Here is a 20,962-nt window from a genome sequence, read left to right on the forward strand (position 1 = left end):
GAAGAAGGACAGCTAAGCTGAACCCCCAGCAGAGAAGAAAGAAGTCGCAAATTGACTTGGTTCCAGCCCTACTGGCCGTCTCCCGCTTCAAAGAATCTGCAACAAGAAAGTGACGTATCCTGCGGGACCAGCAACCTCTGCCAAGCTCAAGAGGAATGCCCTGCACCCCAAAGGACCAAGAAATACTGTGGACAGTGGTCCTGTCCAAGAAGAAACTACAACTAAGGGACTCCAGAGCCTCCCCAGATCCGTGAGTCCTGACCACCCTACAACTGACTCTCTCTAGCTGGTTGAGCCACCTGGTCACCGGCCAAAAGAGTCCCCAGGTGATTGTGAGCAATTGCCTCACCCTGGGTTGATCCCTCCATGACGACACCTGCAGAGGGAATCCAGAGGACCCCCCCTGACTGCGGAAGATCTGGACGAAGGTATCCAACGCCTTAAAGACCATGGCACCTGCAGCGCCCAGGCCTTGGAGAACCCGACTTCCGGTGCAGCTACATTCAGCAGGCGACCCTCCTCCCTGTTCAGCCTGTGGTTTGCCCAAGTCGACCCCCTGGACCTCGCCTGCAGCATCTGAGTGAACCCAGGGTCCCCTCATAGATCAGCATTGGAAACCTGATGCCTTGTTTGCACCCTGCAACCTGCCGCACCTGTGCCGCTGAAGGTGTATGTATGGTGCCTACTTGTGCCCCCCCATGCTCCTCTAAACCCCCAGATCTGCCCTCCGAAGTTGCAAGTACTTACCTGCAGGTAGGCCTGATTCCGAGTGCTCCCAGCCTCCATAGGAGACCATGTTAAATTTGCTTCAACTTTTACCTCTGCACCCAGCCAGCACCCTGTTGCTGGTGGTGGGTGTTTGCAGTTAACTTGAACCCCAACCTGTGGACTTCCTAACCCCCGGTGACTGGAACTATAAGTCAAGTACTTACCTGTAAATCGTACTAACTTTTCTTCCCCCTAGGAACTGTCTCTGAAAATTGAAGTGCCAACTTTTAAAACAGATAATTGCCAATATTTCAAAAACTGTATAACTTATCGATTTCAAACAAAGTACTATTGGTACGTGTGAAATACGAATCTATTGAAGTACTTACCTGCAACTTGAATCTTGTGGTTCTAGAAATAAATTAAGAAAATGTATTTTTCGTATATAAAATACATTGGTCTGGATTTAAGTCATTGAGTGTGTGCTTCAATTGTCTGTGTGTGTACAGCAAATACTTTGCACTACTTTCTGATAAGCCTAAATGCTTGACAACACTACCACAAAAGAGCATTAGAATTATCTACTTCAACCTCTGTTAAGCCTCTGGGGAGCCCCTGGACTCTGTGCACACTATATCTCATTTTGATATAGTATATACACAGTGCCAGCTTCCTATAACAACTTCAGTGAATTAGCCAAAAGATGGTCAGTGAGAACACTGTGTTCATAGATGTGCTAATCCCCTAGGCTTGAGGTTCAATAGCAATGTAACCTGGGGAGGCGGCAGGAGGTTGGGTGGGGTTTTGTGAGTGGGGGAGAGCCATTTGGCTCACTTCAATGGAACTTCTCCTCTGTGACTAGAAAAATGAGGTTGTCATGAAAAAACCTATGTCCAAAAAGCTATGTCTGCTTGGAAGAAAACCAGTATGCCTGGTAATAGACAGCTATCTGATCCTTTTAAACTTCTCCCTTTTGTCTGCAGAGTACAGTATATCATGTAGACAAAGGAAACCGATGAAGCGGCAATGACATTTTCAAGAACTGCTTGGGAATAGACATTTTGCAGTGTACCAGAAATGGAGCTCTGGGATTCCCTCCAGCAATGTGAACCCACTGGCTGGTTTTTGAGGAACCAATCTAAGCCCTGGACACCATTGAACAAAGTACATTTCCAGTCCCCAATAGTCACTCTGGTGTAGGTAGAATATGTGGCCTATCAGAGAGGGACAGCAGGGCATCTCTTTGCTGGACTATCTAGAGCATCCATATTTAATGATCTGCCACCCATCAAAAAAATACCTTATCCTGCATCCAATGGCATGGTCATGTACAATTGAAGGATACCTAAAGCCGTTCGGTGAGCGTAGCAGGAGAGGTTGGCAACTTAGCAGTGTGCTGCCCCTAAAGGCCTGCATGTTGTTGGCTGTATCCCTAACCCCACGGCTAACAGGGTTCTGTTGCTATAGAGGTGGGCACTGTCAACCCTCTCCTGAAACCTCAAAACGGGCAAAACTGTTGGTGGTAAATACCACAAGGGTGCAGAAAGGGCTGAGTGAGTGTGCTGTGACCCAGATTTCCTTGAAACCTCCAGGGCAGAGTCTGCCTCATCTCCAAAGAGATGGGTGCTGTCAAATGACAAGTCTATTACATAAGCCTGAATGTCACCCAAGAACCCTGTAGCTTTGATCCAGGCATGGAGCAGAAGCACCACACTGGTACAACAGCCCTGCCAAGCAGCGGACGGTGTGCAGCCTAGATCGGATGACTAAGTTAGCTGTATCCTGACCATCTTGAATATTCTGTGCAAAGTATGCATGGTAGTCATCAGGGAATGTCTGTAGTATCTTGCTGACCGTATCCTATAATGCATGCGAGGCAGATTGCACTGACTTAGCAAAGGGGAAGGATGTCTGAGGAAAACATCCTCTTTCATGGTAGGGAATGAGTTAGGGTTTTGTATACTTGTGGAGCCTGGCCCACCAGACGTTCAGGCATAGAGGGTGGGCATGAGGAAGTAGGGGGAGGGTCTGTCTTCTGGCAACTTGCCTACTTAATAGTCAGCAATAAAAAGGCCTGGCTCAAGTATTTATTAGTATGTCTGTCAGGCCTTTGTTGAAAGAGAAAATCTGTTGAGTGGAAGCCTGCCCAGGTTGCAAAACCTCTGTCAGGAAATTAGGCTTAACTTCAACAGACAGGAGTTACTGGTCTAGAACTTCTGCAGCCTGTCTGATCTTCACTACAAAAAGAAGCTGGTTACTCTGTAGAAGGGTGAGGGGGGAAGATTAACCCAGTGTCCACGGAGGTTTCTAGCCCACTAGTCTCTTTAAAGTCCATATAAAGATTTTCCCTGTCGGAATAATGAGATACGTCATCTCCGGTATCCTCATGTTAACTGTGTTTGGAGTCTGAGGCAAAAAGAAAGTGAAGCCTCCCAGGTAACGGCAAACTTCTGCCCAAATCAGAATTAGGTTGGACTGGCTGCACCAAAGGCTATGAAGCGTGCAAGTTAGGTTGAGGACGTGTTGGGTTAGTGTTGGAATCCAATAAGACTATGCGTTCTTCCTCCAGCATCTATGTGACAGGGACTGGCACAGATTGGAGTGGCAGATTCAAAGTCAGGTTTGGCATTGGCCCCAGGTTCAGGTCAGGTCCTGCAAGGGAGTCATGAAGCGCAGGCAGTGGTGAGGACAGATTTCCCACCTGTATGCTAACTGGAGGTTTCTTTGAGCCCCAAGAGGGTGCCCGAGACAGCCAGAAAGGTGCCGACGGTGCGTAACATGGCTTAACTGAAAACAACTAATTGTTGAGGTTTTGTTGAAGGACCCGAGGATTCAGGTTGCATCGGGAAAAGCTGTGGAACCAGTTCCTTAGTTGGAGACCAAGAGGCACCTTAATGTCCTTGCAACATTTTTTATGTTGAGGTGGATTGATGAATTGTCACGCTTTGACTACTTGGGTTTCTTTTTTTATTTGAAGTGTGAAGAAGACCTTTTGCAGGAATGGCTTTGAGAAAAGGAGTGGGTTAGTGTCCTCTACTTTAACCAGGGCTGAACATTATGCACCCTTCTATTGTGTTTGGTGTCTACAGCTTGGCTTTGTGGTCACAGATAAATTTAGGATTCATATGGGCACAGTCCACGCAGGACTTGGGAGTCTAGGCACCACAGACTTACCTTATGATGGACCGGTCACAGACATCTGCTTGTGACAGTCCCTGCAAGGTTTAAACCCTCTGGTTCTAGGAGGCCACATGTTCCCTTGCACATGGTAGTAAAATAGGAACAAAAATTTACAGAAAAAGAAAAGGTTGAGGAGTGAGCTCCAGGACGGCGTCCAAAGGTGCGGAAAGAAAGGAACTGACGTTACTGTTCATAAGGTGGTTTTTATATATGGCTTCAGCTTCACTTCTGAGGGGGTGCGGTGGATGGACAAAATAGATGCTGAGCCATATGACGCCCCCTGCTGGAACATAGGAGCAGTGCTGACAAAAATATCTGGATCCAAGAATATCTGGCACCCTAGGGTATTAAAAAATTCTGTTAAAGATTTTCTCCACTCAGGCTCTTTGGTGAGTATTAAGGACAAACTGCTACAGCTGTCCACAGACTATTTTTTTATGGAAACATTTACTATCAACAACAGAGGCCCACTTCTGTTTTTATCTCAATTGTTGGGACAATTAAAACCATGTACTATGAATATGTAATTAGACCTCAACGAAGCTTACAACCAAGTCCATGTCGGAAAAGATGAAAAGTCAAAGATAGCCTCTGGACTTAGTTATGGACATTTTAAACACTTATGACATTTGTACTACAGAATGTTTCAAGCATTTCACTTCAGCTGAAGGTCTTTTGAGACATCCTAAATGCCAAAGCTATAGTGTACTTGGAGGTCTCTCAGATACAGTGCACTCCGGAGGACGTGGCTGAATCCCCTTTGGAGACTATCTCAGAGAAGGCTTCCAGTACAAAAACTCTCTGCCTGTGCGTGCAAGCAGTATCTTAGACAGACTTGTAAACTTCTTAGATTTACAAAAGGAATGTAACAAAAATAAATATTGAAATCCAAAAAAGGGACTGGTGATCCTTTCACTATGCTTTCAATACCAAACAATGATTCACACTCTTTGCATTACATCATTATAGCAGAAAAGGAAAAGAGTGCTAGAGGCTATCCTTAAGAATTGTTTCTTCAAATATCAAGCTTGAGATCCTTTATTGGTGCATGTTGTTTTTTTTTAGAGGAATTGTACTTATAAATAAATAAACCACACAACACTCAACCAAATCTCTTATAGTGCATAGTCAGTAAAAACGTATTACGTGCTCTTAAAGTCTGTAACAATTATTTAGAAAAAAACAGTCATGAAAAAGTATATGTATTCCTCCTGAAAAGGCAGTCAACTACACACATGAGCATTTAATATTTTGGCACATGAAATGGGTAAAGTAAACAAAACAAAAAGAGAGAACACAGTCCAAACATCTTACCTGGCATACATTATCTGCAAAGCTGTCAATATGTGAGACAATGCCTGCTGTTTCAAAAGGTTTCCATCTAGAGATAGAAGAATCTTGGCAAGAGAAGGGCGATTGGGTTTGCAATTGGTCCCACCACTGATTTTATTACTGGCAGTAGAGGAGTCGGCATCTGAGGTGACACCTACAATGGAGATTCGAGTATTAAAGCAAACACAAACTTAATCAGTGATTTTGTTGTGCTATATCTTTCTAGCATGCACAGCATGGAATTTATTGTCCGTGAGGACAACTTAAAGCACTTTGATATTTAAAAGAAAACTAGGTTAACAGATGTTTTGTAATCATGCCGTTAAACAAAGACCATTTCAACAACAGTTGGCTGACAAAAATGTGCCCAGGCCAAACAAAATTGTAAAGTTTTATTCTTTATAGTTTCGTGTCAAGTCTTCTTTTCTCACTTTGCACTTGTTTTGTTTTGTTGCTTGTGGGCGCTGTCCTCAAAAGATGATGTTTATCTTGTTCTAAACATTGCAAAGCAACATTGCTTCTTTCTTATGTGTAATTTCTGAAATTATGCTTTAACAATCAATCATGCAGTACACCCCACCCCACCCCAATCCAATCCACTGCACTCCATGCCACCACTCTATTGCACCGGAAACCAATCCACCCCACCCCATCAGATCCACTCCACTCTAACCAATTCACCTCACTAAATCCAATTCAACCTGCCCCAATCCAATCCACCCCTCTCTAATCCATCCCACTCTAGTCCACCTCCCCCAATTCCGTCCACCCCGCCCCCACCCCATTTCAATCTAACTGACTCTAGTCCAATCCTCCTATTTCTAGTCCAGCCCTCCCCACCATAGTCCGATCCACTTCATTCTAGTCCCACCCACCCCACTCCCATTCAAATAATCCAATCCACCCCACTCCAATCTACCCCAATCCACCCCGCTCTACCCCAATCCAATCCACCCCAGTTCAGTCTATCGAACTCCAATCCAATTAATCCAATCCACCCCACTACACTCCAATCTACCCCAATTCAATCCACTGCACCCCAGTTCAGTCCACCCTGCTCCGCTCCAATCCAATCCATGCAGTCCACCCACTCCACTCTAAGCTAATCTAATCCACCCTAATCCATTCCATTCCCATCCACCCACTCCAGTCAAATCCACCCACTCCAGTTCAGTCTATTCCACCTCAGTGAAATTGGTCCCTGGATGCTTGTTTCCTGTCCAGGGAGGCTCTGGCCTGGCAGTTCAGGCTGGACTGTTCCCATAGGGAACAGGGTCAAGACTGATTTGCATATGGCTGGGTCCAAACTGGTGTGACCTTGCGAGTAAATTAAAGATGGATTAAACCCAGATATGCGACTGGGGGTGAGTGTTTGAAAAGTTTCAACGCTCCGTCCATCATTTTATTTTGTTTTGTGATGTTGCTTTGTGCGCCCTAAGTGGCAAGGGTATGCCCAGACGTGGGTTCCTTGCTGGTTGTGCCACTGTATTCAAGCTAGCCTGGCTGATGAAGGGTGATACCCTGACACGGGTCCCAGGATGCTGGTTTCCTGTCCAGGGAGGACCTGGCATGGCAGTTCGGGCTGGACTTTTCCCATGGGGAACAGGGTCAAGACTGATTTGCATATGGTTGGGTCCAAACTGGGGTGACGTTGCGAGCAAAATAATGATGGATTAAACCCACACCTGTGACTGGGAGGGATGAGTGTCTGAAAAAGTTTCAACAGTCTGTTCATCATTTAATTTTGAGTTGTGATGTTGCCGTATGTAATACTTGGCCTGAACTGTAGTGATAAAGCGAAGCAAGCAAGCCTGCCCTCTTCTAGAGAGGGTTTGAGGTGTTGGGGGGATGAGAGAGAGAGGGAGCGGGGTGTTCACTCAGAGAACATTTTGGGAAAAAAAATGGGTCAGACAGTTCATTTTATTGGACAATTAACTAATAAATTTGCTAAAAAGCCATAGGCTCTGAAAGTGCATTCATATATTCAAGTCCTCGCATGGCGTGCCAAACAAATGATACCAGACACTCCCCAGGAGTTGAGCCCATTTTTTCCAAAATGCCCTATGGATTTCCCCATATGTGAAAAATTACATTGTGCCAGGTCCAGCATTTTGCCATGGTTGCTCTTCATATGCCATGGAGGACGATTCAGGCCAAACATTACATTAAATATACCAGTGCCAGAATTTTTTCATAAATGCCTCCTATATACCAAGGATGACCCTTATGTCAAAAATGGCCACTAGCATGTCATGGCCAGCATTTATTAATTGCCCCCCTCCATATGGCTCTCCTCTCTTATGCAAAGAATTATATTACCATCAGTGGCGGCTCCCCCGTTTGGGCAGAGGAGCGTCACACCCCATCCCCCCGCAGCATCAGCTGCAAAACCTTTGAAAGAAAACGATAATAAACTATGTTTATTATTGTTTTCTTTGAAAGCGGTGAGGCCACAGGGGTGACATGCACTGAGGGGGAGTGTCAAAGCACTCTCCCTTCACAGCGCATGTGTGTTTGGCTGGCCGTCTGGGGCCGGCCAAACACACATGCGCTGTGCTGTATGCTCTCTCCATCCCAGCCGAGTCTGCCTGGGAGCACCCTAACTGGGTGCTCCCAGCCAATCCTGACGCTGCTCTGAACAACGTCAGGATTGGCGCAGGGCAGGTTGGGAGCCTATGCCTGCAGCAAGGAGCGTTAAGGAACACAGGAATGGCGGAGGAGGTAAGTGATTTAAAAAAAAAAAAATGAATTAAATATTTATTTCCTTGCACTACCACGCCCCCCTCCCCCACACACACCACCCCGCCCCTTCCGCAGCCTGCAAGCCACTACTGATTACCATGGATGCCTCTTTAAAGCAAGAATTACCTTCATTATTCTAGGGCCAACAGCAGACTTACACAACAGTTTCCTACCATTACCTCATGCTCAGTCTCACACTGTTACTCACTTGAACTCATTCAATCGTACTCCTGGTTACTTTCACTCACTCACTGTCACTCTCTTGTTCTCATTCGCTCTAACTGATTCATAATCACTTGCATTCATTCTTACTTATTCTTATTCAGTTTCATTCATTCTTTCTCACTCACAATCAAGGTTACTGTCACATACTCTCATTCATTTTAACCTACTCATTCTCACTCAGTTATGCTCTCCCGGCTACTCACTCACTTATTCTGTCTCACATACCCATTCTAACTCATTCATTTTCACAAACTCACTCAGTTTCTCTTTCTCTCACACACCGGTTCTCACTCAATGACTCACTCATTCTAATGACATTTCGGGGCTAATCTACTATTGAATAGTGAAATGAAGCGCAGCAACCAAAGTTGTTGTGCTGGGGGAGAGAGCATTCTAGAGCCAAGCTACTAACATATGACATTGCTGCTCTTTTCCCCAGCACTGGCACACATATAGACTGCCTATCACCATCCACACACCTTTGCACCATGGTGTAAAGGTGTGCAATGCCCAGCATAGATTTTTACTGGAAGGGTATTTTTCTAGTACAAAATATCATGCCTATACAAACTTTAAAACTCTTCACACATTAGTTGTGTGATGTTGTGTGCTGCACAGTGCAGTACACATTCAATGTGTGAAACGTTATGAGAAACTAAAAATGTCTCTAACATCACTTGCAACAAGGAGGTGTTATTTTTTGGTGCAAACCTCTGTTTAACAATTGTAGTAGTTAGAGATTTGAATACAAATCCATGGGTAGTAGTATGGGAAAGCCCAAGTAGCACCCATGGTGCGCCCCGTTGATTCATAGTAGCACAAAGTACTAGTTGCACTACTGTAAGGCTACTTTTCAGTGTAAAAAATGTTTTGCACTGGAAAGTAGATAGTTTACCAAGGCTTTGTGCCAGTTTTGTTTTTATCAGTTTCATGACTACACTGACACAAAGTCCTATTATATTTGCCCATAAATTTTCCTCATTCTCACTCACTACTTATCACACACGGTCATTTAATTTCACATGTGAGCATACACACCCTTGCAAACACAAGACACACATACAAGAGCTTTCTCACTCACTTAAACACCCTCTCACAAACCACACATTTAAAAGTATTTATTTTACTTACCATAGATAACAGAAGGTCCGTTCCAGATCCTCATGAATCAGTTTTATTACAGTAATAGTGAGTAACACTGTTGTTGACTATTAGCATAGTGAAAAACAAGTAGAAAATGAGGGTAGAGCCCTGGTACTTATAAAGGTGAGCCACCCCTATGTTCTGGGCACTGAGCTTTCAACCTCGGAGACAAGGGGCAGCAAAAGCAGTGCCAAAGGACAAGCTAGGGGCTGCAGCTGTGATGCTTGGCAACTCCTCCATCACATCTATGACCTCACACACAGCTTTTCAGCTACAAATAAGAAAAAGGGGTGTTGTGTTAACACGCCATAGGGGCTTCCCACTGGAAAATGGCAAACTAGGAAGAGACACAAAGGAAGGAAACTGTCACTTACCCAGTGTACATCTGTTCGTGGCATTAGTCGCTGCAGATTCACATGCTGTGCATAGTCCGCCGTCTGGTGTTGGGTCGGAGTGTTACAAGTTGTTTTTCTTCGAAGAAGTCTTTTCGAGTCACGAGACCGAGGGACTCCTCCTCCTTTGTTTCCATTGCGCATGGGCGTCGACTCCATCTTAGATTGTTTTCCCCGCAGAGGGTGAGGTAGGAGTTGTGGATGTTAGTAATAGTGCCCATGCAATGGAATGAATAAGTATGTACAAGATAAAGGTTAAGGTAATACATTTAAAAATGTACAAATGTTGGAGATTACTTCCAAACGGCTACAGGCTCCCGGGGAGGCGGGTGGGCGCATGTGAATCTGCAGCGACTAATGCCACGAACAGATGTACACTGGGTAAGTGACATTTTCCGTTCAGTGGCATGTGTAGCTGCAGATACACATGCTGTGCATAGACTAGTAAGCAGTTATCTCCCCAAAAGCGGTGGTTCAGCCTGTAGGAGTGGAAGTAGTTTGAAATAAAGTTCTTAGTACAGCTTGACCTACTGTGGCTTGTTGTGCAGATAGCACGTCTACACAGTAGTGCTTAGTAAATGTGTGAGGTGTAGACCATGTTGCTGCCTTACATATTTCGTTCATTGGAATATTTCCTAGGAAGGCCATGGTAGCGCCTTTCTTTCTGGTTGAGTGTGCCTTTGGTGTAATAGGCAGTTCTCTCTTTGCTTTAAGGTAGCAGGTTTGGATGCACTTAACTATCCATCTGGCTATACCTTGTTTTGATATTGGGTTTCCTGTATGAGGTTTTTGAAATGCAATAAATAGTTGTTTTGTTTTCCTAATTAGTTTTGTTCTGTCAATGTAGTACATTAGTGCTCTTTTGATGTCTAATGTATGTAGTGCCCTTTCAGCTATTGAGTCTGGCTGTGGAAAGAACACTGGTAGTTCTACTGTTTGATTTAAGTGAAACGGTGAGATAACTTTTGGTAAGAATTTTGGATTGGTTCTTAGAACTACCTTATTTTTGTGTATTTGAATAAATGGTTCCTGTATAGTAAACGCCTGAATTTCACTTACTCTTTTTAGAGATGTAATGGCAATGAGAAATGCAACTTTCCACGTTAGGTATTGTATTTCGCAAGAATGCATGGGTTCGAAAGGTGGACCCATGAGTCTTGTTAAGACAATGTTGAGGTTCCATGAAGGAACAGGTGGTGTTCTTGGTGGTATAATTCTTTTTAGGCCTTCCATAAATGCTTTAATGACAGGTATTCAAAACAGTGAAGTTGAATGAGTAATCTGCAGGTATGCAGATATTGCTGCGAGATGTATCTTTATGGAAGAGAAGGCCAGATTTGATTTCTGCAAATGTAGTAAGTATCCTGCTATATCTGTTGGAGATGCATGTAATGGTTGAACTTGATTATTATGGCAGTAGCAAACAAATCTTTTCCATTTACTTGCATAGCAGTGTCTAGTGGATGGCCTTCTAGCTTGTTTTATGACCTCCATACATTCTTGTGTGAGGTTTAAGTGTCCAAATTCTAGGATTTCAGGAGCCAAATTGCTAGATTCAGCGATGCTGGGTTTGGATGCCTGATCTGTTGTTTGTGCTGTGTTAACAGATCTGGTCTGTTGGGTAGTTTGACATGAGGCACTACTGACAGGTCTAGTAGTGTTGTATACCAAGGTTGTCTTGCCCATGTAGGTGCTATTAGTATGAGTTTGAGTTTGTTTTGACTCAATCTGTTTACTAGATATGGAAGAAGAGGGAGAGGGGGAAAAGCGTACGCAAATATCCCTGACCAATTCATCCATAGAGCATTGCCTTGAGACTGCTGGTGTGGGTACCTGGATGCGAAGTTTTGGCATTTTGCGTTCTCTTTTGTTGCAAATAGGTCTATTTGAGGTGTTCCCCAAATTTGGAAGTAAGATTTTAGAATTTGGGGGTGAATCTCCCATTCGTGTACTTGTTGGTGATCCCGAGAGAGATTGTCTGCTAGCTGGTTCTGGATCCCTGGAATAAACTGTGCTATTAGGCGAATGTGGTTGTGAATTGCCCACTGCCATATCCTTTGTGCTAGGAGGCACAGCTGTGTCGAGTGTGTTCCCCCCTGTTTGTTTAGATAATACATTGTTGTCATGTTGTCTGTTTTGACAAGAATGTATTTGTGGATTATGGGTTGAAATGCTTTCAACGCTAGGAATACTGCTAACAATTCGAGGTGATTTATATGAAACCTTCTTTGATGTACGTCCCATTGTCCTTGGATGCTGTGTTGATTGAGGTGTGCTCCCCACCCTGTCATGGAAGCATCTGTAGTTATCACGTATTGTGGCACTGGGTCTTGGAAAGGCCGCCCTTTGTTTAAATTTATACTGTTCCACCACAGAAGCGAGATGTATGTTTGGCGGTCTACCAACACCAGATCTAGAAGGTGACCCTGTGCATGTGACCATTGTGATGCTAGGCACTGTTGTAAGGGCCTCATGTGCAATCTTGCGTTTGGGACAATGGCTATGCATGAGGACATCATGCCTAGGAGTTTTAACACCATCTTTGCATGTATTTTTTGTGTTGGATACATGGCTTGTATGACTTTGTAAAAAATTTGAACCCTTTGTGGACTTGGAGTGGCTATCCCTTTTGTTGTGTTGATTGTCGCTCCCAAGTATTGCTGTGTTTGGCACGACAGAATGTGTGACTTTGTATAGTTGATGGAGAACCCTAGTTTGTAGAGGGTTTGTATGACATAATCTGTGTGGTGTGAACACTTTGTTAGGGAGTTGGTCTTGATTAGCCAATCGTCTAGGTAGGGGAACACGTGTATTTGCTGCCTTCTGATATGTGCAGCTACTACTGCTAGACATTTTGTAAAGACTCTCGGTGCGGTTGTTATACCGAACGGCAACACTTTGAATTGGTAATGTATTCCCTTGAATACTAACCTTAGGTATTTCCTGTGCGAGGGATGTATCGGTATGTGGAAATACGCGTCTTTTAGATCTAAGGTTGTCATGTAGTCTTGTTGTCTCAACAGTGGTAATACGTCCTGTAGCGTGACCATGTAAAAGTGTTCCGATTTGATGTAGGTGTTTAGTGTTCTGAGATCTAAGATTGGTCTCAGTGTTTTGTCTTTTTTTGGTATTAGAAAGTACAGTGAGTAAACTCCTGTGTCCTTTTGTGGACCTGGTACTAATTCTATTGCGTCTTTTTGCAGTGATGCTTGAACTTCTAGTTGTAGAAGGTCTAAATGCTGTTTTGACATATTCTGTGTTTTGGGTGGGACGTTTGGAGGGAGTTGGAGAAATTCTATGCAATAACCATGCCGGATAATTGCTAAGACCCAAGTGTCTGTTGTTATCTCCTCCCAAAATTTGTAGAACTGGCTTAGTCTTCCCCCCACTGGTGTTGTGTGAAGGGGTTGAGTGACTTGTGAGTCACTGTTTGGTTGGTGGGGTCTAGGGACCCTGAAATTTTCCCCGGTTTCTAGGGAATTGTCCCCCTCTGTATTGGCCCCGAAAGCCTCCCCTTTGGTACTGTCCCTTGTAGGTAGACTGTGTTGTTTGTGAGGTACTAGCTTGTGTGGTTTGACCTCGAAACCCCCCTCTGAAGGTTGTTTTGCGAAACGTGCCAAAAGTGCCTCTGCCCTGCGGGGAATAGAGTGCGCCCATGGCCTTAGCTGTGTCAGTATCTTTTTTCAATTTTTCAATTGCCGTGTCCACTTCGGGTCCAAACAATTGTTGTTCATTGAACGGCATATTGAGCACTGCCTGTTGTATCTCGGGTTTGAAGCCGGATGTGCGCAACCATGCGTGCCTCCTTATGGTTACCGCGGTATTTATTGTTCTTGCAGCTGTATCCGCTGCATCCATAGAGGAACGTATTTGGTTGTTGGAGATATTTTGTCCCTCCTCAACCACTTGTTTTGCCCGTTTCTGGAATTCTTTGGGTAGATGCTCGATGAGATGCTGCATCTCGTCCCAATGGGCTCTGTCATATCGCGCTAGGAGCGCCTGCGAGTTAGCGATGCGCCACTGGTTTGCAGCTTGTACTGCAACCCTTTTCCCAGCTGCGTCGAACTTGCGGCTCTCCTTGTCTGGAGGTGGTGCGTCGCCTGATGTGTGCGAGTTGGCTCTTTTACGAGCTGCTCCTACGACAACTGAATCTGGTGGCAGTTGTGATGTGATAAAAGCAGGGTCCGTGGGCGGTGCTTTATATTTCTTCTCCACCCTTGGAGTTATTGCTCTGCTTTTGACAGGTTCTTTAAAGATCTGTTTAGCGTGCCTTAGCATTCCCGGGAGCATAGGGAGGCTTTGATAATTGCTATGGGTGGAGGAGAGGGTGTTGAAAAGGAAGTCATCTTCGACAGGCTCTGAGTGTAAAGACACGTTATGGAATTCTGCTGCCCTAGCTACCACCTGTGCATACGCTGTACTGTCTTCAGGTGGTGAGGGCTTAGTAGGGTACGACTCAGGGCTATTGTCTGATACTGGGGCGTCATAGAGATCCCACGCATCCTGGTCATCTTGGCTCATAGTGGTATGAGCTGGTGAATGTGACGGAGTCTGTGCCGGTGATGTATGAGTTACCGGTGGTGGAGAGGGTGGTAGAGTTACCTTCTTTACCACTTTTGCTTGTGGTGTCTTTTCTTGTGGTTGGAAATCGAGTTTCCTTTTTCTCCTGATTGGGGGAAGAGTGCTGATCTTCCCTGTACCACTTTGTATGAAGATCCGCTTTTGGGTGTGGTCTACATCTGTGGTTTGTAAATCTTCCTCAAACCTGTGTTTGCGCATTTGGGAGGACAGTGATTGTTCCTCTGAGTACGAACTGGCTGTCGGTTCAGTTGCTGGTCGTTTAGGCACCGAAACCGTGTCTTTTGTTGTTTTCGGCTCTGACGAGATTTTTCTCTTTTTCGGTGTCGAACTTTCTCGGCGTCGGCCACCTTCGGTGCCGCTGTCTCTGTGCCGAGCAGCCTCGGTGGTGCTGTCTCGGTGTCGACCCTTTTCTGCAGCACTTTCTCGGTCCCGAGATTGCTGCGTGCCTGTGTCTCGACCTGAGTCGGACGACCTCGGCACCAGTTCGCCTTTTTTCGGTGCCGATGGACGGTCACCTACTTTATGGGTTGAGCCATGGCCTGTTGGCAGTGGCGTCCCCTGGGCTTTGTCTGTTTTCCCGTGTGGTGCTTGCTTCGACGTCTTACTCACGGTTTCTTCGACGTCGAATTCTTCCGAGTCCGATTCATGGATGGAGAAGGCTTCCTCTTCTTCTCCCTGTTCCTCGAACCCTCGTTGTCCTGTCGGCGTGGACGCCATCTGCAACCGTCTGGCTCTTCGGTCACGGAGCGTTTTTCTCGACCGAAACGCTCGACAGGCCTCACACGTTTCTTCCTTGTGCTCGGGTGACAGGCACAAGTTACAGACCAAATGCTGGTCTGTATAGGGATATTTACTGTGGCATTTAGGACAGAATCGGAACGGGGTCCGTTCCATTAGTCTCGATGTTGCACGCGGTCGGGCCGACCAGGCCCCGACGGGGGATCGAAATTACCCCGAAGGGCTACCGGAGCTCTTCAGGATTCGGTGTTGATTCTAATCTAACCCGATACCGAACGAAACAATACCGACGTAGTTTTCCGAAGTTATGACTATCTTTCCGTCCCGAAACACGGAGCGAAAAGGAACACGTCCGAACCCGATGGCGGAAAAAAACAATCTAAGATGGAGTCGACGCCCATGCGCAATGGAAACAAAGGAGGAGGAGTCCCTCGGTCTCGTGACTCGAAAAGACTTCTTCGAAGAAAAACAACTTGTAACACTCCGACCCAACACCAGACGGAGGACTATGCACAGCATGTGTATCTGCAGCTACACATGCCACCGAACAGATGTTTTTGTTTTTTTTTGTTTTTGAAGGCTTTGGCCTTGAGGGGGCCTACAGTATCCTTAATATTTATGGCCCAAATAAGGTCCGAGAAAACATCCTTTCCCTAATATCAGTCAAAATAAAGGAATACGCCCTATGTGATTTACTTTCGGTGGGTGCCTTCAATATCGTCCTGGAAACACAGTTAGACAGGCATCCACAGGATAGGTAACCTCAAGGTGCCATGACAGTCATTATTGGGAACGTAGAGACAAAGGCCTCAGCAATATGGAAGGACAAGAAATCCCACTGTGAAAGAGTGTACGTCTTTCTCCTACATCCATGCATCTTACTTGAATACAGACCTAGCATGGGGTACCCACAGGTTAGTGGAGGACACCTATACTACCTGTGGATCAATAGCAATATCATATAATTTAATGTTGGTATGGGAGCGTGAATGGGTCTTCAGAGCTCAGAATAGGAAGCATTGAAAATCTAAAAAGGAAAAAAACCCTCAAGGACAGATTGTCCTCTCTATCCCTCCATGAATCTATTAAGAAGAATGATTTAAAATGACAATGGTGAGGTCCCGTCGATACACTTTGGGGCATCATTAAGGCTGGTGCACAGAGTCAGTGAATAGCGGAGAGGGCGAGGTAGCTCCAAATGCATATACAATTTCATGCAATCTTAGAGTCTGAGCTTAAAACAGCAGAGGGAGACTTTAAGAAGACAGGATCTGGGCGCTCCGTTTGAAACCTGACTACAGTGAGCAGTTGCTTTGGCCTCCTGGGCATAGAGAGTTACGAAAAATAGTTCCTTTGATTAAAGCAAACATTTATGCAGGGCCAATGAAAGGATTCTTTGCTGGCTTGGAACCTAGGGCACTGGGAGCTTTACCTTACCAACAGGGAGAAACTTTTCCCTTAGTACAAGCCCCCTTACAGGGCTCCTTTCAAGCATTTACTCAGCATTAATGGTGGTAAAATCCAAAGTACAACGGTCAAATAGGTAATCATGGTACAAATATGACATTATGGCGCATCACGCCAATATGGCTGAAAGGAATGCATCCATATATATCGGTGTTTTGATGGAAACAATGTGGACAACAGTGGATGACACACATATGCTGGTCTTGACCAATTCTGGAACTGGGCTGCCCAAAAAGACCGGACCCTTCCATAATTGTACTCAATTTGAGAGCCACTGAGTATAATCAACTTACCAATGTTGATTAGTAACTCGGATCCTGGCAGCAAAGCAACTCGTCGTCAAGAATTGGAAATCGGCTATAAAACCAACTATCCATAAAAGAGCAAGTAAACCTTGGTCCCTACTAGCAATGGAAAAACATGGGATCTCCACGATACAGGACACAATATGAAGAGACAAGGCTTTCTTTCAGGGTAAGTCCTTACTTGCACAGACATCCCTGGGGTGTCAGAAATCCCTGAAGCTGGCGGAACAAACTATAGAAGGAGGGCTGCGCCCTACATAAACCTATGAGAATAAGGCTTTGAGGGTATGAGCGAAAGTTATAGAGAATGAACTGGATTGAGTTTCTTTGTCTTTTATTATGCTGACCCACCAGGAGAAGTTTACAGTGGAGGCTGGGTGGTGTTGTGGGGGGCATATTATATTGTCCACGATAAGGCTTGTTATTGTTTGTCAATGCTTTTATAAAACTAAACAAAACACCTTTGAAAGAAAATTAGGCAGATGCTTGGAAATCAACAGCTGTAGACAATGGAACGCCCTAAACCAAAAACTGTCAGCTGAATCAAACTTCATGGGGTTTAGAAAATAGTTGAAAACTAAACTATTCAACCTCGGTTATAAGTTACTTATCTTTGATAAAGATCTTTTTGGTGCATATTCCATCTATCTGCAGATTATTTATCTCCAGAATCTCTCCCAGGCACTAGAGTCTATTTGGAAAAATCAAAATACACCCCTCCTGTGCCGGTAAGTTGCGATGACTTCTCTGAGAGTAGGTGCCATCCCAGTCAAGACACAACGAAAGTCTTACTACAAGTGCCACCCCGGTGTACAAATGTCAGTTTCTCACCCATTTTTTTCATGCCCTTAGAGGTGAAGGTGAGGCAGACAAGATCAATAAATCTATGAAGTCCATAACTTTATTAATAGAACTAAGACATTTCCTCACAATGGAGAGGGGAGGCGCGGTTTCAGTGAGGAATCTGCAAGCAGTTGGAGTGTCAACTAAAGAGCTCATTAAAGAAGGTAAGTAACTTTTTCTTCTGAATAATACTTCAACCTGCATATTCCACATCTCTTGAATCAGTACACAGGCAGTATTTACCTGACAATGTGTCTGAAGAGGTGGTCAAATCAAAAGCTCCCGCAGAACAGATCTGAGAAAAAAAACATCCCTACAGAATTCTGAGTCCAGGCAACAATGTATGGCGAAGGTGTGGACCGAACAGTATGTTGCATACCAAGCTCATCTCCAGAACGTCTCCAAACAGCACCATAGAAGTAGACTTCATCCTGGTGGAATGAGGTTGGTAGCGAGACCGAATGGCCCACACGAAAAAGGGTGAAACCCTTTGGAAGGAACTAGTCTTTGTCTTCAAAATTAGCATATCCAGAAAGAAAGAAGTAAAAGGAGGGAAAATAGACCAAGCTAGTGCTCGCTAACATAAGGAGCCGAGGTGAAAGCATTCAGAAACATAGTTGATAGGCCACAATGGGCAACTGTGCACTGGCTAGAATAGGGATCCCATCACAAAAGTGAGTAACAAATTAAGGTCTCACTTAGGTACTATGAGCAGAGACGGAATAAAAATATAGGTCAATCCTTTAAAAAACTTCATGACAATTAACATCTTAAACAGTGAAGGATTGTTAGGTAAGCAAAGAAAGGCTGACAGGGCAAAAGGTAACCTTTAATTGTGTTCAATTCAAGGCCTTGCCAGGCTGAAGAAAGAGCAAACCGCACCACATATGAAAGACCCTATTTAATGGGAATGATTGCCTCCATAGTGCACCAAAACACAAACCACACCCAATGTCTAGGGTAAACACATTTGGCAGAGTAGCAGTGCTGACAAGATGATGTCCACCACCTCGGACGGTAAACTGAAATAACTCAGGTTGTCCCACTCAACCTTCAAGTTGAAGGAGAAGGTCCTGGAGTTTGTGATGCAGGACCTGTTCATCTGACTGCAAAAGGAAGTCTGTTCTGGGCGGAAGAGATGGACACATGGCAAGGAAAGCACATCTACATACCATACACTCTGAAGCCAGTTGTGAAATCAAAATTATATGCACACAATTCTTACAAAGCTTCATCAAACTGGTGGAATCAGAGGAACAGGCTGGAATGCACAAAGGTGTGTGAAGTTCCACTTCAGGTGTGGCAACATGCCTCCCCCAGAGCTCTCTGCAACAACAACTGGAGAGTGCAGAATAGTGTATATTCTCTTGAGTGAAAAAGAGGTCCAACCAGAACACTTGATCCTCATCCCAAGCCCACAGCTCCAGCGCGCTCTGTTACAGAGGATGCAAATAAATGCCACCTTGTTTTTTGACGTCCCGCATTGCGGTCACATTGTCCTTGACGACCCAAACTTACCAGCCACAAAGGAAGGGCAAGAACTCATTCAGAGCCAGATCACTCAAAGTTCAAGAAGATCAATAGTACACCGCTACCCTGCTAGAGAGCAAAATCCGGTGCTCTCGAAAGCTTCCAAAAATGCACCCCATCACAGAGTAGAAGCATCGGTCACCCCCGTGGCTATTGCCAGCAGGGGTAAAAATAGACTCCCACAAGTGAAAGCTTTTCTATCTCTGACCACCACTGAAGATCATTTGCTGTATCCTGAAAGCTTGTACTTGAACATCCTCTACACAGAGGCACCACTTAAGGTCCCACGTGTCAACAAGTGTGGGTGACCAGCAGGATTCAAGATGTCTTAAGACAGAACAGGATGAGAACTGTTAATGCCAGGTAACTACATTTGCTGGAATGGTCAACGCTGCCAAAAAAGTGCTCTTCTGGAGTAACACAAAACTAGTGATACTGCGTGTGAAAATGAGAGGTCGGGTAGGCTAGCCACAGGGAACAAGTCTTAGCCCGCCCCTGCTTGAACCTGAACCTCAAACGCCAAAGTGGCATTCCCGTCAAATAGATGAGAAACAAAAATATTACTTATCCTGTAAGCATTCAGTTCATAGCATGTAGTATTGTACAGTCACATGTTCTGCAAACTTCTGCCATTTAGTACTGGGCTTAGAAGTTTGCAATATGTTTTTCTTCGAAGAAGTCTTTCTAACCACGAGGAATAGTGTTATTCCTCCCTTAGACGATGAAGTGATTATGCTCCATAATTATTTTTTTATACAGAGGTTGAAAGTAGTATGGAGTGGTGAGTGAATATGACATTGTGCACAAGAGTACTGAAAAAGAGAGTTTGGTTAAAGTGAGGAGAGGTTTATGATCAGGGCTACACACTTCTGGGGAGCAGAGTGGGTACATGAGTGTACATAAGTAAACATTACAAACAGATGCTTAGAGGGCCAGTAACATTTTCCTTTTGCAGCAAGTGTTGCTGTAGATACACATGCTCTGCACAGATGATAAAGCACTACTCTTTCCAAAGGAGTCACTAGCTTCTGGACCATACAGATGCCTGGAACAAGGTCTTTAAGACAATTGGCCAGCCACATCCTATTGTTTGGCTCAGATAGCACAAAAATGTAAAACGTATAGGATTGATCATTTTGCTACCTTACATAGGTCAGCCAGTGGGGGGATATTTCCCACCCATTAAGATAACAGTTGCAACATTTGTCTGAGTAGAGTGCACGCTGGGATGTGACAGGGAGGGCTGTTTTGGCTTTAAGATAGCACTTCTGGATATACTTGAATATCCATCTAGCAATGCTTGCCTTAGATATACAACGGTCCTTGTGAGGTTTTCAAATGCTAAGAACAGTTGGTCTGCTTTGTGGAAAGGTTTGGTTCTGCCCATGTAATACATGAGAACGTGCTTAACACCTGGGGAATGGAGTGCGCTCTCTGCTATGGAATCCCGTTAGGGAAAGACTCTGGAAGCTCCATTGTCTGCTTAAGGTGGAAAGGGGAACCCATGATAGGGAGAAACCTAGGGTTAGTTCTGAGCCCTTCCTGAACGTAAATGAAGGGAATCCTGCAGTGTGAGGACTTACAACTAACACTTCTGGAAGAAGTGACTGCAACTAGGAAGGCTACTTGCAGTAGAGACTGGAGACAGCACGAGTGTAAGAGCTCAAAAGGGAAATCCATACATCTGGTGAGAACTGTGTTAAGGTTCTAGATTGGGGTAGGTGGAAGCATTGGGGGAACGACCCATTTGAGTCCTTCCAAGAAGTCTTTAACGAC

General features: G+C 44.8%; 1 protein-coding gene across 4 annotated transcripts in view; it reads right to left on the reverse strand.

The window, feature by feature from the left end:
* HERC2 (HECT and RLD domain containing E3 ubiquitin protein ligase 2) overlaps positions 1 to 20,962 on the reverse strand; it is a 1,448,528-nt gene that overhangs the window by 445,843 nt on the left and 981,723 nt on the right. For all 4 annotated transcript variants that reach the window (XM_069204283.1, XM_069204284.1, XM_069204285.1 and 1 more), the window contains exon 66: positions 5,203 to 5,374. In XM_069204283.1, coding sequence (XP_069060384.1) covers positions 5,203 to 5,374 — 172 coding nt within the window. The remainder of the gene's footprint in view (positions 1 to 5,202; positions 5,375 to 20,962) is intronic.

The sequence above is a fragment of the Pleurodeles waltl genome, chromosome 8 (assembly GCF_031143425.1).
Source record: "Pleurodeles waltl isolate 20211129_DDA chromosome 8, aPleWal1.hap1.20221129, whole genome shotgun sequence".
Lineage (NCBI taxonomy): Eukaryota > Metazoa > Chordata > Amphibia > Caudata > Salamandridae > Pleurodeles > Pleurodeles waltl.